The sequence below is a fragment of the Rhinolophus sinicus genome, chromosome 16 (genome assembly GCF_057876585.1).
Source record: "Rhinolophus sinicus isolate RSI-liver-muscle chromosome 16, RSI-T2T, whole genome shotgun sequence".
NCBI lineage: Eukaryota > Metazoa > Chordata > Mammalia > Chiroptera > Rhinolophidae > Rhinolophus > Rhinolophus sinicus.
In genome coordinates this window covers 1,824,185-1,841,306 of record NC_142516.1, presented here as the reverse complement: position 1 = coordinate 1,841,306, position 17,122 = coordinate 1,824,185, and the positions used below count along the sequence as shown (strand labels likewise).

Sequence of the window (17,122 nt, the reverse complement as noted above, 5' to 3'; positions counted from 1 at the left end):
AATTTTTAGACCTCCTAAGTCGGGTTCTACACACAAATATAAAATTCTCTAATTGCCCTTCCCAAACCCAGAGAATGAGAATGTACAGTGGATGCCTGCTTTTTTCTGCCAAAGGAAAACTGAAACAATAATTTCTATGGATTCGGGGACATTTCCAAGGCTGACGTGTAAACTTGCTCACTGGCGCACCGCCCACATCCCCTCACTGAGGACTCGGACCCTTCCTCAGGACAAGTTTTGCTGGAATTTGTTTCCTGCGTCGCATTTGCATCATTTTAATCCTGATGGTTAAAATTCTAGTTCAGATTTTGATATGTAATGATGTAGGAAATTTCTGTGAGTGCCAGGATCGTGTCTCGTGAAACCGAAGAAGGGAAGCGCGGAGCGAGGCGCAGTTGTAAAAGAGAATAGTTTATTAAAAGTAAAGAATTGCACCTCTCGAGTGGGAGGGGGTTCCGAATGGGACCCCATGACTGAGGCAAAAGCTCTTACTTTTATATCTTCCCTTCTCTGCTTGGAGAAGGGAGCTGGGTCTTTTAATGGAATTCGGCTATCAGGTTTGTCCTGTTTGCCCACCCTAAAGGGATTAGCAAAATAACCCGTTCCTATCTATCAGACAGCTCCCATTTGTCTGGCCAGAAGGGATTTACGAAATAACTTAACCTCAAGGTGCTGGTATTTTTGTCCTGGACTGAATGAGCCATTTCAGAACCTGGAGTTTCAGGATATGCCTGTCTTTTATTTATTTTACCAGCGACCTTCCTGTCCACCTAACAACATGTTAACTAACCTGTCTCAGTAAGACTTATAATCTTATAATTCTTGACACATTTCCAGCAGCCTCTTCCACTGAATGGAGGTTGAGTCAAACTTTTGAGGAAGATTTACCAAGTTAACAAAGCTTTGCCTGAAATATGGACAGGGAGCTGCTGGCAGATTTTCTGAAGCACAAGGTTCAAGTAGGTGCTTTCAAAGGAATCAAGACCTGGGTGGTGGGTGGTAGACACAGGCCAGTGGCCCAGACCCCCTTCCGGGCAGAGGTGCCATAGCTGAGACCCTTGGGGCCACGCCTCAGCCCGAAGGACACTCCTGGGCGAAGGTCACCTCCTGGGGGGGGGGGGGGCAGCCCACATCCAGCGGCCTCTGTACAAGGGGTGTGAAGACCTAGCCACTTCCCTCAACTGGACAATCCAAGGGGCCATCTCAGCGGAGGCCTCTGTCCTATGCATGTAACAGCCACTCCCTCTGCCCCATCCTACATCCAAACAGTACTGAACTGGCTGACCACCTTCCCCTGAGAAAAACTCTCTCTTTCTTCCCATCTGGGTGGGACTAACCCCAGGTGGCTCCCGGCCCAGACTGTCTGGGCAAAAATGTTGATTTCTGCTGGCTGTTGTTGCTTTCACCTTTTCAGTATGTTTTTCCTACTTTCAAAGGGAACCCCATTCCAGCCCTGAGCCTCCATCCCAGCCACTTCTTGGTGCCACCCGCAGGGGCCACCAGGCCCTCCAAAGGAAAGGAAAGGCGCTGACTTCCCAAAATGGTCTAATAAGAGCCTTTGTCCTATTTATTTTCTGCAAAGAATCAGAGCTCCCTCCAATCTTGAATTGGAAACAATACTGCTCTTTCTTGAATAAATCTGAGGTGAGGTGTCCTCAGTTTCCATTTATGATGCCCACTGGGCCCTCCTGAATAATTTCCTCTCAAGAGGCTTATTTTCTGCTTTAGTTTAGAATGCTCCCTTATAAATAGACAAGCTTAACGTCACGTCGTCCTCTGAAATGGTAAAAAACTGGGTAAAATTCATGCCAGGAGAATTCTAACAACCTGACACTCAAGAAATAAAACCAAATAAAGCTGTTAAAACTGCTTCTGAGGTAAAAGATTTTATAACTGTGCTGTGCAGACACAGAATTTCCCAGGATCAAATCGAGTCAGCATTTACTCCCCCCTGGCTCTGGGTGCAATATGCATATAACTTCATTTGCATACATTAACATTCCTATTAAACATTTCCTGAGAGTTTTTTTTTTTTACATATGAAAGCAATGCTCTGATTTTTAAAACTGAAACAATATAAAAAGAACAATAAAACCTCTCTCTGCCGGCCCCCACCCCAGGCTACTCCTCAGAGGAAATCCCACTGAGGGCTGCTCTCAGGCCCAGGTGGGACGATTAATCTGTGCTTCCATTGGCCAGACAGCAGATCACATGACACCCTTACCACCCGCCACTGAGAGCACACCTGGATGAGGCTTTATGTGACCGGTTCCCAGTGGGCACAGACAGACCTCATTCTTTCCATCAGAGGCTCAGCCGGGCATGGATGTGACGTCATTTTTCACAGTTCCCCTCAATTTGGTCATTTCCAGTTTTTTGCTTTGAGAAGCGACAAACAGTCTTTGTAGAGACCCGCCTGGACACACAGTGAGCAGGGCCTCAGGACGGATTCCTGGAAGTGTGGTCCAGCATCTCACATTCCACAGACAGGACTGGACGCATAAGTCTGCCTCCCACTGGAGACCATCAAACCTCCTCCAGCGGGAAACGGTGTCTTCTGTCAATTGAGAGCCTTTAATTATGAGAGTGTCATTAACTCCTGAAGGGAAACAGATAATAAGGGCCCTTCTGGCTTCAGCCCCTCCATGTTTTCAGTTATTCTCTTCTTTTGAAATTTAACCATTAAATCAGTGAACACTTAGGAAATCTCAGAGTGATAAAAGTTACCCTGGGCCTTACTTAACCCAAAGCCAGAAACCATAAAAGAAAACTTGATAAACTTGGCTACATAACAAGTTCAAAACTTGCGCACTGCAACAAAAACAAACAAGGGAAGTCCCCAGTGAAAAGAAAAATGAGAAACTGTGAAAAATAAATGTGATGCCCGTGAGTGTGTGGTAGAGATGGGCTAGAATCCTTAACTGGAACAGCTCTCAGATAACAAAAAAGATACACAGCCCAAAAGAAAAAGAAAAAATGCACAAAGAACACGTATAGGCAATTTTCCAAATAGCCAATAACAAAATGAAAAGGTGTTCAACTGGAATCAGAGAAATTCCAATTAAAGTGATGAAACGGCTGTCTTACCCATGAGACTGCCAGAGACGACAGGGAACGAGACCGGTTCAGGCCCATTCACCCACCCGTGGGCAGTCTGCCCCACAGTCGGCGTTTCTGGAAGGCATTTTGGCAAAATGCATCCTAGCCCTTGGCCGATGGTGTCTCTTCTAGGAATTCACCCTGAGGAAATACTCAGCCGCTTCCAAGGACACATCATCAATGCTGTTCACCACCGCACTGTTTAAACTGTGAACACACATGCCAAAATATTTACAGTCCATATTTCTGGGCTGTTAGGTGATTACTTAGATACAGTTCCCCAAACTTTTGATAATGAACAAGTATGACTTTTATAATGTGATAATACTGTTCATTAAAACAATTCACTGAAGCATTAAGAGAATGTTGTAATGGTTTGGGTTTTTTTTTTCCCCCCAAACTTTTATAAATTTTACATGTGTTTTTCCAGGACCCATCAGCTCCAAGTCAAGTAGTTGTTTTAATCTAATTATAGAGGGTGCAGCTCATGTGGGGATTGAACCAGCAACATTGTTGTTAAGAGCACCACGCTCTAACCAACAGAGCACCGGACGCCCCTTTAATGGGTTTCTTGACACTTGGCCCCCAAGTTCCCCAGATGGTAAGACTACAAATGTCCCTTCTCATGCCTTATAGGAAAACACCCCTGGTTTTTTATTCTATCAAACCTCTGGCATTTTCTTTTTTCTTTTTTATTAAATTTACTTTTTTTTTTTTTTCTCAGTTACAGTTGACATTCAATATTATTTTATATTAGTTTCAGGTGTACAGCATAGTGGTTAGACATTTACACAATTTATGCAGTGATGCCCTCATTAGTTTAGTACCCACCTGGCAACATACATAGTAGTTGTTACATTATTGAGTATATTCCCTAAGCTGTCCTTTACATCCCATAACTATTTTGTAACTACCCATTTGTACTTCTTAATCCTTTCACATTTTTCACTGTTCCCCAAACCACCCTCACCCCACACACCCGCAACCATCAGTTTGTTCTCTGTATCTGTGAGTCTGTTTCTGTTTTGTTTGTTCATTTAGTTTGTTCTTTAGATTCCCTCTGGCACTTTTGAGACAGGAAATGAACCCCCAGTTCACCCCGTTACATCTGGGTTATGGCCACAGAGGCCAGCATGGACAGACAAACGGACAGTGTTTGTGTCTTGCTCTCGCTTGGTCCAGATCCCAAGTGGCTTAGTGCCCTGAGCAGCACCTGGACACCACAGGCCTTGGGCAAAGGTGTCCGGACTATTTGAATTATAAAAGAAAACTGGAAAGGCGTTCAAGGTCACAAGTTCAGAGAAGAGTCCAGAAACAGAACCTAACAGAACCTGACTTGCTGTCCAGGGCGGGTCCTTGATGTGTTCCCCTCCCCCTTCCCAAACAGGCCAAGGATCCAGCACAGGTGGGATGGCTCTTCATCCAGGACAGGTGGGAATACTGATATCCAGTTCCTCCTGTTGGAACCAGGCTGCAGGTGTGCACGTGAGGGCAGTCCCCCAATTCCTTCCAACCCCATTGCCTCCTCCAGCGCCCACACACTCTTAAGGTGCCCAGAACAATCTCTTGGGGGACTGTGGGGAGTTCTGCCAGGTCCTTGCTGCTCAGAAGTTCTGGGTTTCTACTAAACACAGGGCTGGCACCGTGGCCGCCTGGCTTTCCGGCACCATGCCCCTGGGCCGGTCCTCATCTATTCTCAGCCTCAGGTTCCTTACCTGAGTTTGGGGTGAGGCTGTAAACCCAGACGCATGGAAGCAGTATGCAAAGCCAAGGGCCAACACAGCTGGAGGCCTGGGCCGTATCCTGGGGGGAAAGCTGACCGTGCAGCACGAAGCTTGGGAGGACGACGGGACGAGGTGGGGACGGGAAAAGGGATCAGGCAGAGGGACTGGCCCCTACCGCAGCTGGGAGGCCAGGCTCAACCTGGAGCTCGGTGCAGACTTACAGCACGAAACTTCACCTTCGCCGCCCCAAGGAGGATAGAGATGCAGGCACGGTGCCAGGCACACAGCGGCACCAGACATGCTGGAGCTTCCAGTGGCACAGCCGCTTACAATCATAGTAAGGACATCCAGGATAAAGGAGCCAGCAGCGCGCTAGCCTGCGGCCCATCCCTCCCACCTCTGGGGTGGTGGCGGAGGGCGGACGTTCGCCGCACTCCCAGCACTTACACTGCGCGAGCCCCAGGGACAGAGCGGTCAACAGACCCCGGGGGTTCCCGCCTCTACAGGGGTGTGTGGGGGTCTGACATCACACAAACAATTCACCAACTGCACCAGGAGCATTTCCGGGTGCCCCGTCCGAGTCGGGGAGGGGTGGGGCGTCCCTGGGCCTCCGTAGCGGCCGGCAGGTGGGCGCGCGCTCGCCGGGCGGGGGTCCGGCCGGGCCGCGCGCCTCCCCCGGAACTCGGCCGTGCCATTCCCATGATGCCCAGCCACCGGGCACGGCTTCCGGAGCGCGGCCGCCGCTCCCGCCGCCGCCGGTAGGTCCAAGGAGGGGGCGGCCGGGGGTCGCCCCGCCCCGCGCGCCCCGCCTTCCGCGCGTCCCTCGGCGCCGGAGCGGGGGTGGGGAGCGGCTGCGGAGAGGCGGCGGCCCCAGCCCCCTCCACTCCGGGCCCGAGGAGCGGGGCGCCGGGACCCCGCCACCGCCGCGCGCCCCCCGCGCGCCGCTCCTCCCCGGGGACGCGGGGCGGGCGGGCCGACGCCGGGCTAGGGGGCGGTGGCGAGGGGCCGGGTGGCGGAGCCGAGGTGAGCGCCAGGGCGGGAGGGCGGCGGGGCAGGCCGCGGACGGCAGCGCCAGGCTCCCGGGGAGGGCGCGCGGGGCGCGGGCGGGCTCGGCGGGTGCGGGAGGCTGTTACCTGGCCCCGGCGAGGGTCGCGGCCCGGGCGGCAGCTCCTGGCCCTGCTGCATGGCCCCCCGCGCCCCTCGATGCCGGCGGGGAATGGGACGAGGGGCGCAGGGCGCACTCAGGTGAGATGCAGGTAAGGGCCCGAGGGGCAGTTTCCGGCCGGTGCGGCGCTCCCCGCCTTCCGCGCTCGGCCGAAGGCCTGGCCCTCCCACGGAAGGGCACTCACGCTCTGCGCCCGGCGTAGCTTCCGGGAGGGTCACGAAGCGTCCGGCCGTCCCCTGGCCCCCAGCACCGGCATCCCAGAAAAATAACCCCGGGGGCGCAGACTTGCGTGAAGGCCTGTCTCCTTCCTTGAGGGAGGTGCTCGTACTTAACCTGGCTGAGGGCCAGCTCGCAGCCCCGTACGCAGAGATCTTTCTGGCAAAGGCAGAGCGGGTTCTGCGCCCCCAGTCTGGGAGCCCCTTGTGCTCGGAGAAAAGGACAGAGCAGGGTCAGCCTTGAGGGCCTTTCCTAACCTCCAATCCCTCGGTCACACGCGGTGGCACTGCAGCTTTGCTTGGGGGTAGACCTTGCTGCAATATTGTGAGGTCTACCTAGCCCACGCCCATTTCAGGTTGCCCGGAATGGACCCTTATCCCTACGTGGCTCTCATCTCTCTAAACGCCCTGTGGGGGGCGGGGGGTGGTGTGGGGGTGGGGGGCGTGCCCCTGGGAGGTAAGAACAAGAGCTGAACCGCTTTTGATGATTCCAGAAATGTATTGGGAGTATTTCGTGCAGAAAGGCAGACTGTTAAGAATAAGCCTAAGCCTGGTTTTGTTCTCCCTGAAGGTGGGTGTCTAGACTGAGATGTCAGGGTCCCTCCACTACTTTTTAAATTCTGGCACCACGTGGTTTTGGGGAGCAGGGCTGGGTGTCCCCACAGCCACCCTGGAGACCTGGTTCTGAGCTCTCGGTGCAGGGTGTCAGTTTGACAAACCTGAGCCCCTGGCTTTAGCTCCCAGTTCTTTCCAAGTACAGTTTAGGGGAGTTTTCCAAAGTGATTCATCTCCTGCGGTTGATTGTTTTAAAGCCACAGGCTGTCGCTGGAGACGCCCTCTGAATTTTAAACCTCATTCTTCTGCTAGGTAATTTGACAATTCAGAAAACTGTTCACTAGGAGTCCAAGCTCTGTCTGCAGTCAATTAAGGGTGGTGAACTCAGCAGACTTAGTACAGACCAGCTTTCTTCTCCCAACTTTGCTTCCTAGTGTAGAAACCACTGCAGCCTGATGCATTGGCATATGTTGGGGTTCATCCCTGGACCCCTTTTTAAGATGGTATTGCTGTTTCAGGAGTTAATTTATATATATATATATATATATATATATATATATATATATATATATATATATACAAATTTTATTGGGGAATATTGGGGAACTGTGTTTCTTCAGGGCCCATCATTTCCAAGTCATTGTCCTTCAGTCTAGTTGTGGAGGGTGCAGCTCAGCTCCAAGTCCAGTCACCGTTTCCAATCTTTAGTTGCAGGGGAAGCAGCCCCGTATCCCATGCGGGAATTGAACCGGCAACCTTGTTGAGAGCTCGCACTCTAATCACTTGAGCCATCCAGCTGCCTCCAGGAGTTACTATTCTTTATGTAGACTCGTCACAGCCCCAGGCCTACTCAAATGTCTTCTAATTTCTGTAATTTTCAATAACGACTACAGCCAGGTGAGCAAGGTCCCCAGCGAGTGAAAGAGCCCTCCTTTATCCCCCCCACACACACACACACATTGCTGGTGCCCACTGCTCTGCGGCTGGGGTTGTGGGCTGTAGTGGCTGCCAGGGTCTGAGAACTAGCGGGTAGGTTCACATACTCCCCCATCAACATCCTACAGTATCAGATCTATGGCCCAGACAGTTGAAAAATAGTTGTGATTAACTATATTTGATCTCAGGGTAAGTTCTTTCAAAATTTGTTTTGAGCCCTTAAATTGATGCTATTTCTTTCCAAAAAATATACATATGTATTTACTAGCTGTGGCTTCAGCCTCTGAATTAGATGTTTCTGCTTCTCTTTATTCCTGGCAATCCAAAGTCTATTTTAAAAGTGGGTAGAGGGTGCCATGGAGTGCAGGTGGAGCCATGCGACCTTGTGCCAGGGTGGGCTGCTGTGTCACCGGACTGAACCTGGACGTGAAGAGAGTTTCAAGTAAGTGCAAGAAAGAAATTCTTTCACATTGTGGTTTTACTTTTTGAGCACAAATCAGTAATAGCAAGTGACTTGCTGTTGAATTTGTCTCACCCTCTGGATTATCGCTGGTCACACCTGTTGGGGCATGTCTGTGCCGAGGTGGCTGAGCCACGCTTTCTTGGAGAGGACTCTGGGGTATAAACAAGATTACATGTTCGTCAGAAAGGAAGCTCCTGGCAGAGAAGGGTCTGTGTCGGAAGCAAAGCAAATCCACAGGCTGGTTCCATCCCACCCCTGAGGTCCCCAGGGTGGTGACAGCCTTGCCTGGCACCATTTTTGGGGCGGAACTCAATTTCCTGTTTCCATAAATGCTGCCAGGCTGTCCTCTTGCATCTCAGTGGCTTTGCATTCCAGTTGGTGGGGTCACGATAGGTCAGAGAAACATGTTAAAAATTAACAGTTACCTGGTGTGGCTTATGTTTTTCCACTTGACCATTTGCCATCCACATTGTAGTCTGCTCTGCAGCAATGGTCCCCAGACCTTTGGTGTGGAGGCTGTTTATCATCGGTCGTCAGTGTTCCCTGGACCAGCCCAGCAGTTCTGCTGACGAGGCCACATTTGGTCTGAGACATGGGACCCATAGGTGACCACACAGAATGAACAAATGGTGTGACTATTTTGGGGACAACTTGTATGCTAAGTAGCCAAAGTAATGCTATGGCTGCATGAGACCATTTGACAAATACACATTTGTGATGTCTTTGAATAAAAAGTGACTCTTTGCAGATGTTTGGGGAAGTAATTGTAGGGTTGCTCATATCACGTATGTTTTCTTGCAGTACCTTGCTGCTTCTGTCGAGAATGACCCGACCCACGAAGGCCCCTAACTAGACCAGCATCAGAATCTCGTTCTTTTTACCTCACAGAGAAGCGTTTGTGGCCTCTATCCCACTGGCACCCCTGGACAACTTTTTGAGGTAAAATAAGACCTGTTCTCTTGCAGAGATGATGGGGTCCCAAAGTCAGAGTCAGGGGTGGCACGGGTGTGCTCCCGCAAGCAGGCGGGCGGCCCAGAGGCGGTTTCCCCTCGGGTCTTCACGGCGGTCCCACTTCACAGCCCAGGACACTGAGGCCCACGAACCCACCTCACCTGGGCCCCCAGCTGACCGGACGCTGACCGGCCTGCTGTTTCTTCGTGGCCACAGCGCCATCACCTCACTCAGTGGCATCTGAGCAATGTGCTTTCTTTCCCCGCAGGATGTGAACCGGGTAGACGGACAGACTCGACTCTGCACGTCCCTCCCCGTCTGCTAGGATGTTTCTCATGAACGCCCCTCCTGTGCTTGCTCTCCAGTCCACATGGGAGGCCTTCAGCCCGCCCGGGAGCTGTAGGTTTCCCGGCTGCTTCTCGGAGGCGACAGAGGGCGTGGGGGGCACGGCGGTGCGTGCCAGCGTGCACATGATCATCAGCACGCTTCAGGGTGCCCGGGCTGCGCGGGGCATGAGCCATGAGCGCGCCCTGCACGGGAGCCACAGGGCAGAGAGGGGCCGTGCCGCCTGCTGGGCCACCAGCCCCGCCTCGGCTGCCTGTGCTCTTGCTGCTGATTTTGACCCCAAGCGGGCCGAGCAAGCCGCAGACGTCAGCCCCTCGCTGCTGGATTCCGACAGTGACGATTCTGTGGACCGGGGCATCGAGGAAGCCATCCAGGAGTACCTGAAGGCCAAGAGCGGGGCCACCCAGCCCCCCGCACCCGCTGATGGGGACAGCCGGTGCCAACCAGAGCCGCCTCAGAGCAGCACCCCGACTGCCCTGTGTCCCCCAAAACTTGCAGCTGGCTCAGGAGGTGTCCCGGGCAGCCGCGTGGGGGCCGGTGAGGACCAGGGCTCCACCTCCCCGGTGAGTGTCAGCAGTGAGGACTCCTTTGAGCAGAGCATCCGGGCAGAAATAGAGCAGTTTCTGAGTGAGAAAAGACAGCATGAGACCCCAAAATGTGACGTGTCTGCAGATAAAGCACCAGACCCCAACGACAGCTTGGCCAGACCAGCACTGAGATCCAGCAAAGAGCCAATCAAGGCGTACCGGCTGGATTTGGCGGGAGCGCGGAAGGAGGTTGTCTTCCGGAAACCTCCCCGGGTGGCGAAGGCAGCGGCACAGCCCAGAGGCCTGAGGTCCAAGGTCACCACTGAGCCAGAGAGCATGGGTGGCACGAAGCCAGCAGCCCCTAGGCCAGCTGCCACCTGCTGCCCTGTGGAAGCAGCCCAGAACAAAGGTGGGGTCAAGAGGGGCGTGGGTCCCGGGAGGAGAGGGAAGCGACTCAAGAGCGCAGCCCTGGTGCACGAGGCATCCGACTCGAGCAGCGACGACGGCATTGAGGAGGCCATCCAGCTGTACCAGCTGGAGAAAAGGAAGGAGGCAGGCGGGGACCCACTGCAGAAAACCCTACCGGGGGAAGAGCAGGGGCCCCATCCTCCTACACACAGCACGAGCCACTCCACAAAAAGTGCCTTGCCCGAAACCCACAGGAAAATGCCAGGCAAGAAGAAGCCGGTGGCCTCAAAGACCGTGGACCTCGGCCCTGGTGGCCTTGACCCTGACCATCCCTCTAAGCCACCAAAGGAGACCAAAGCCTCTGCACTACCAGGAAACACAGCTGCCAAGAGTGAGTTTGTGGACCGATCCGCCTGCCGGGCAGACACGCCCACCGAGCTGATGTGTGCCGAAGCAATCCTGGACATTTCCAAAACGATCCTGCCAGCCCCTACAGAAGGCAGTGACAGACCCCTGTCTGCCAGCCCGCTCCTTCGTCCCCCAAACGTGCCTGCGCGCTCGGATGGGGACAGCAGCTCGGTGGACAGTGACGACAGCATAGAGCAGGAGATCCGGACGTTTCTGGCGCTGAAGGCACAGTCGGGGAGTTTGCTGGCCAGAACGGAAGCCTGCCCACAGTCCACACAGAACCCACTGCCGTTGCCGGGCCCCAACGGCCAGGCTGGTGGCCCCAAGGCGCCTGTCTCTAAGACACAGGCCCTGTCGCTGAGCTGTAAAAGGAAACGGAGAGGCAGCAGCAACACTGTGCGGCCACCTACACCCAAGAAAATGAGAGAGATGGGGAAGGAGGTCACCTTGGACTCTGACCACAGCCAGGGAAAAGCCAGCAAGGCCCCCGGAAGGGAGGGTGAGGCCGGCAGTCAGCCTCTCCCCTGCAGGACGGTCGGGCTGGGTGAGGAGGATGTGGCCCCAGACACGAGGGGTGGCATGTCGCCAGGCCAGGGGAAGGCGGTCGAGGCGAGGAGTGTCAACGAAAAGGAGAGCTCCGAGGACAAGAGCAGCTCCCTGGACAGTGACGAGGACCTGGACACTGCCATTAAGGACTTGTTACGATCCAAGCGGCAGCTCAAGAGAAGGTGTCGGGACCCCAGGGCTGTGTGCAAGAAGAAGGTTAGGTTCAGCACCACCGAGGCACAGTTCCTGGATCAGCTGGGTGGCTTCCAGAGAGACTGGAAAGACAAAAGCCCACACTTGCTGAAAAGCTGCCTCTCAAAGTCCAAAAAGGACAGCAGGGAGAACCTGCTAAGGAAACCTTTGCGCGTCTTCGGCAGCCAAACAGAGAGCACGAAGCCAGTTGGCGCTGGCCCCGCGGACGCGCCCCCAGCCCTCCTGTCAGGGCCAAGTGCCTGCGAAGGGCACCTGTTCTCCCATGAAGCAGAAGACCACGGACTTCACAGCTCAGCCGCCAGCCCCAGCTCCCGGTCTGACGACAGCAGTTCCGTGGACAGCGACGATAGCATCGAACTGGAGATCAGAAAGTTTTTGGCAGAAAAGGCCAAAGAGTCCGTGAGTGGTTCAGAAATTCTAGGAGGAGGTCCCACCACGCTCGGGCCGGGGAATGTGTCCAGGCCAGAGCTGCTGTGCCGAAAGGTGGTGGCCCCGGCTCTGGCCCTTCAGCCTGGCATGTGCACACGGAGCCAGAGGGTCAGGGGGACCCCTCAGCCAGCCATGGGACCGAGGGCCAGCCCCCACGCTGACCAGGCCTGCCTCCCCGCCGCTCTGGCCAGAGGCCAGCTGGTACCGCCCAGGAGTGCCAGTGGGACTGTGTCTGCCAGAGGGTCACCCACTGGTAAGAGAAACCTTTATCCTTACAAAGACCAAAGCCCACGAGGGACTGGGCCTGCCTCCGGGGACAGGGCTTTTGGTCAGCTGTCCAGTTGTGTGGAAGCTGGCACCCGGGCAGGGAGCCCCAGTGGGGCCTTGCCCGTGACCTCTAGGAGCCGGAGCGCACTGACGCGGAGCCCGGGAGCAGACAGGGAAGGGGGGCCCCAGGCTGGCCTCACCCTCCCATGGGGCGACTTTGCCCACCAGAGTCGGCTGCAGAGCACGTGGGTGCTGAGCTCAGAAGGCAGGGACACGGTGTGGAAAGGGGGCCTCGGGAGCGAGAGGGAGAAGGGACCCGAGGGCCAGGCCCCATGTGCACCCAGCCTCCCCCCAGACCCCAAGAGAGGCCTGCCTTTCGCCGGCTTCTCTCCGCTGCTCTCCACACAGTTATTCCACTTTGGGAAGAGCGTCTCCTGGGGGGGCAAGCCAGCCGGCCTCTTCAGCACACCCCTGAGCCTGCCTCTGCAGGGCCCGTCCTTCTCGGCCTTCAGAGAGCCTCCGGCCAGCCATGGCCCCGTGTTTGGAAGCTCGCACTTGCTCATGACGAAGGAGGGTGGACACTGGCCCAGTCGAAAGGCACCGGCAGCGCTCAACTTACATGACAAAAGGAACTCGGGTTCAGAGGAGGCTATTTTAGACCTGAGGTATCGACAGAGGGTGATGGATGGAGACAATGATGACCCAGAGGCCTGGGGCAGCGATGCCAGTGAGCTGAGTGACACCTCCATGGAGGAAGGCGGCAGCCCCCTGGCCAAGGGCAAGGTCCTCAAGCTGTGAGTACACGTCCCGGTTTCAGCGTGTGTGGATAGCACGCGTATGTGCGTGCGTCTGATGCTGTGCTGAAGGGGAGAACTAGCAGGAAACCATGTCTTGTTTCACACATGTGTCCTGGTAAATATGATTTTTGTAGCTTTTTTGTAAATTATTTAAAGTGCTGTAAAAACTATTTTTGGAAAATATAGTTGTTTGATTTTGTAGGGAGCCCCTCATTGCAGTTTCTGTGGTCTCCATACAAGTCTTAGGTTTGCCAATACTTGGTTCTGCCCGTCACAGCCAGGTTTAAAGTGACTCTGAGACTCGTACTTTGGGGTGATTGCTGCTGGCAACATCCGGCTGTGCCTGCAGTTCAGCCTGAGGGGCAGAAGTGACGCCCTCCCGGGCACCACCAGAGCCCCCGTCCTGGTCTCTTGTCGGGAGGCTCCTGGCCAGCACTTCTTATCTAGGGGCCCTGGGCCCGGGCAGCCAGAGCACATCCTTGGAACATGCGGTCACAGCCTCCGATCGGAAGGACATGTCAAAGCACAGAGGCCAGCAGGCACCCTGGCTGCTTGCTGCTGTGTGGAAATCCCAACTGAGGGCTGGGCACGGTCACCCCAGTTCCCACAGAGGCCTTTATTGTCTCGTGTCCTATCCCGTTCAATGTCTTCATGGTTCTAACAGCTCGAGGAACCTCTTTACATGGGAGTTGCTGTTCATTTTTAGCCACAGCCCGATGAGGTAATGGGCAGCTGGTGCATCTGTAATGTCCGTGTTATGAGCTGTGCCCACCAATGAGCTTGGCTGGAGCTGCCCAGACAGCCGGAGCACCGATGGCAGAGCCCAGCACCCTCCAGGGAGCAGCCGAGCAGACACTTCCCACGGCTTTTGGAGGGCCTACCTCTCAGGGCTGAGTCGTCCCCCCGCGCTCTCAGTGTTTTGAGCACAGAAGAGGGAAAAGCATGACCTTCTGGGCCTTCTGCTCTGTGGCTGTGGAGGCACCCGTGGCTACTGTAGAGACAGAAGGGACAGCTGCATCCCGTGGGGCTGGGCACTGACCAGGCACGACCTTTACATGCAATTGTCGGGCAAACTTTCATGAGTTGCCTGGAGTTTGACAGCTCACATTGTGATGTGGCTGGGACAGCCCTGGAACGAGGTGGACTTTGCAGCTGAACATAGTTTGTATTCTCACTGTGAGTGAATTTTCCACACAGCGTGCGCCCATGGGTTTTAGCAGTGATTCACTTCTGTACCCAACGGTGGACCTGCCCCGGCACCCACAGTCGGTGTCTGCTGGGTCAGATGCTGTGACGAGTGGGCCCGTGGACGCTGTGACTGGTGCCTGTGTGATGTGCATTCGAGATCCCCGTTGTCAACTATTCATTCACTGAAGTGCTTCCAGGAAAAACAGTTCATGTAATCCATACTCTAAATTTTATTTAATTTTTAAGGAGTGTATTTAACACTCGTAAACAAACATCAGCTTGTTTTGTATATAAGAACCGTTTTCTAAAAGCTAATAAATCAAGCACTGCTTATGAGTTAGTTTATGGAGTTTGTCCTGTGCAGTCACCTTCATGAGATGTCATGAGCACCCAGTGTCTGGGACCTGCAGTGTCCCACCGGTGCCATCAGCACATTTAGCACTGAGCACCTGCCATGTTGCTGCTTCCGCCCATGCCAGCCTCGCCTGTTCCCGGGCAGGACCCCTCACACCTGCCTCTCTTCCTGCCTCCCGAGTTCCCACCGTCTGTGTGCCTACTGTCGCTTACACGTGCCTTATTTTCACAAACCGGACATAAGGCTGATTGCATGTTCCATCCCTGAGACAGCCGACAAAACACATTGTGTTCCCCACCCTAGGCGGGCTGGCACATGCCAGGGCCACGGTCAGAAGTGTCCCCCGCACCCTGTCTGGAAAGGGCACTGCAGTGGGGGCAGATAGGGCTGTCGAGTGACGACTGGCTGTGATGTTTGCAGCCTCTGTCCCACACTTCCGCTGGCCCGGGCCTGAGCTGGCCACATACGGCAGTGTCACAGGAGCTGCTGCCTGAGATGCTACATGCACACTTGTGGACAGAGTGCCAGGTGAATGATGAATCTCTCAACCCAGCTGTCACTGTGAAGCCCTCCAGACGAGTCACAGCCACAGAGCGCTCTCACTTCCTAGGGAGCGGGCAGTGGGCTGTGTGCCTGGGGCCAGGGGTCATTTCATTCAGTGCGAGGAAGGGGGGCCGAGTTTCAGAGGTGTCTGGTGCTCGGGCAGGTCAGCGGGGCCCGTCTGCAGTCAAGTCCTACAGAACAGGAACGGGAGTGGGAGTGGGAAGAAGGAGAAAGTCCTGTTCATGTTCCGTGCTCACCACCCACGTCCCCCTGTAGAGGGTCTTCTGCGGCCAAGAGTCATTGATCTGTTGCTCAGAATCTGAATTGTCAGGTGACAGGTGCTCCCAGCCTGAGATATATTTGCTCTGGGAAAGCAGGCAGTACATTTAAACACTAGCACCTTATCTGCGCATAGGAAAATATAAAGAGTATTGCCATCTTGATTCCCTGCTGTCCGGAAATTAAGGGCCTGTACCCAGAGAAACAGCACAAATCCCACCACCGGTGCCTGCAAACCACAACCAGGTTAGTACCGGACATGGTCGCTAGGGGAGCAGTGCACTGTTTACAGACTCAGGCGTCTGCTATTTTGTGTGCTGGACAGTTTTTTTCAGCATTGATGTAGTTTACTATATGTTTGAAACCTCTTATTCTAATTGACTATAATTAAAAGAGTAAAGGTTACTGGAGGAAAATACACAAGCGTAAATGAAAATATACAGTTAGGGTAAGAAGTGACTGGTTTTAAGCCAACCCAGCAGCTAAATGATTAGTCAAGTGTCATGAAACTTCACTTTTCAGTGTTTGCTTTCAGAGTGGAATCAAAGGCTAGACCAAGCAAAGACCTATTCATAGATGAAGCCAGGTTTTCAGGACTAGCCACGAACATTAATATTTTAGCTGGCTTTTGTCACCCCTAATGTCTCGGTTGCCGTTTCTATAATTATTCTGCTGGATTTAAGATTTTGAAAGAACTCAGTACAAAGGTCAGAGTGAGGGGATGTCATTTTCATTTCTCAGCCACCCATTCTGTATGCTGTCACCCCAAAGAGAACAGTTAGACCGGGGGATCTAATCTCTTTTTTTCCCCAGGGCTCAATACACAAAGATTCCAGTTTGAAAATGTCAAAATAGTAAAGTTCACAAAATTCATAATTGCTGGAATGCCTATATGACTTGTGCAAATGTGTAGAAAGTTAGGGTCAGAAAGTGGGGTCAGACACTGGTGACCTCGTCCCTCCCAGGACATCCCCAAGACTGGTTCAAGCCCAGGGCCTGCCACAAGCCACCTCCTTTGGACCCTAATTGTCCCATCCGGAACTGGAGGTGCAGGTGTAAGTTTGCCGCAGGTGTGTGTGTCCAATGAGATGACGATGTGGAAGGCCCTGGAACGACGGCGGACAAAGGGAGAGAAGCTGTGGGTACAGCTCACAGGCGCCGAGGTGTCAGAAGAACAGCAGCTGCGTTTTGGGGAAGATGGACATGTAAACCAAAGGTATGTCTGTTCTCCAACTTCCCATTTATTCTATTTGTCTATTATTAGTAATTCTATTATTTCTAAATGTAGTTTAACTCATTAGCAACTGTCACTGAAATGTGAGTGTATTGGCCACCATCAGTGCCCAGTTATGATGCCAGCATGCACTTTGGGACGCCTGCTGGAGAGGTTAGCATCTTTTTTTCGTTAGGAAAACAGATGTATCTCGATTTTAATGAAGTCCAATTCATGAATCTTTAAGAAACCTTGGCCTCCCCAAGGTCATGAAGACAACAGTCCCTAGGCTTTCCCCTGGAAGCTTTGTTGTGTTACCTGCCCTATCTGTGTATGAAGCGACTGGCATCTCTTTTGTTTGTTGATGTCAGCTTGAAGCTACTCCCAGCCCAAACTGGGGCTTTTTTCCTAGTGGTCTCTCCTGTGTGCTTGGCTTGGGAAGCTGTCTTGTTCCACGAATGCCGCTCACGAGTCTGAGGTGGGCGGACAAAGCTCG

At 53.7% G+C, this 17,122-nt stretch overlaps 1 protein-coding gene and 1 long non-coding RNA gene across 7 annotated transcripts; one reads left to right on the top strand and one right to left on the bottom strand.

The window, feature by feature from the left end:
* Positions 1 to 391: 391 nt before the first annotated feature.
* LOC109460973 (uncharacterized) lies at positions 392 to 6,133 on the bottom strand. 4 transcript variants are annotated; one of them, XR_016019442.1, is made up of 4 exons: positions 4,815 to 5,266; positions 4,431 to 4,556; positions 3,088 to 3,306; positions 392 to 2,557 (listed from the first exon to the last, which is right to left on the bottom strand). It is a non-coding gene; the product is annotated as an uncharacterized LOC109460973 (long non-coding RNA). The 4 variants fall into 4 exon arrangements; XR_016019440.1 differs by lacking the exons at positions 4,431 to 4,556; positions 4,815 to 5,266 and adding an exon at positions 5,957 to 6,133; XR_016019441.1 differs by having other exon boundaries at positions 392 to 2,599; positions 4,431 to 5,266.
* PPP1R26 (protein phosphatase 1 regulatory subunit 26) lies at positions 5,447 to 14,581 on the top strand. 3 transcript variants are annotated; one of them, XM_074331336.2, is made up of 4 exons: positions 5,447 to 5,581; positions 8,023 to 8,136; positions 8,959 to 9,096; positions 9,377 to 14,581. In XM_074331336.2, exon 4 carries the CDS (start codon positions 9,435 to 9,437, stop codon positions 13,047 to 13,049), a length of 3,615 nt encoding a protein of 1,204 aa, XP_074187437.2. In that variant the 5' UTR covers positions 5,447 to 5,581; positions 8,023 to 8,136; positions 8,959 to 9,096; positions 9,377 to 9,434; the 3' UTR covers positions 13,050 to 14,581. The 3 variants fall into 3 exon arrangements, with proteins under 3 accessions (XP_074187437.2, XP_074187435.2, XP_074187436.2); XM_074331334.2 differs by lacking the exon at positions 5,447 to 5,581 and adding an exon at positions 5,588 to 5,846; XM_074331335.2 differs by lacking the exon at positions 5,447 to 5,581 and adding an exon at positions 7,347 to 7,883.
* Positions 14,582 to 17,122: the final 2,541 nt, after the last annotated feature.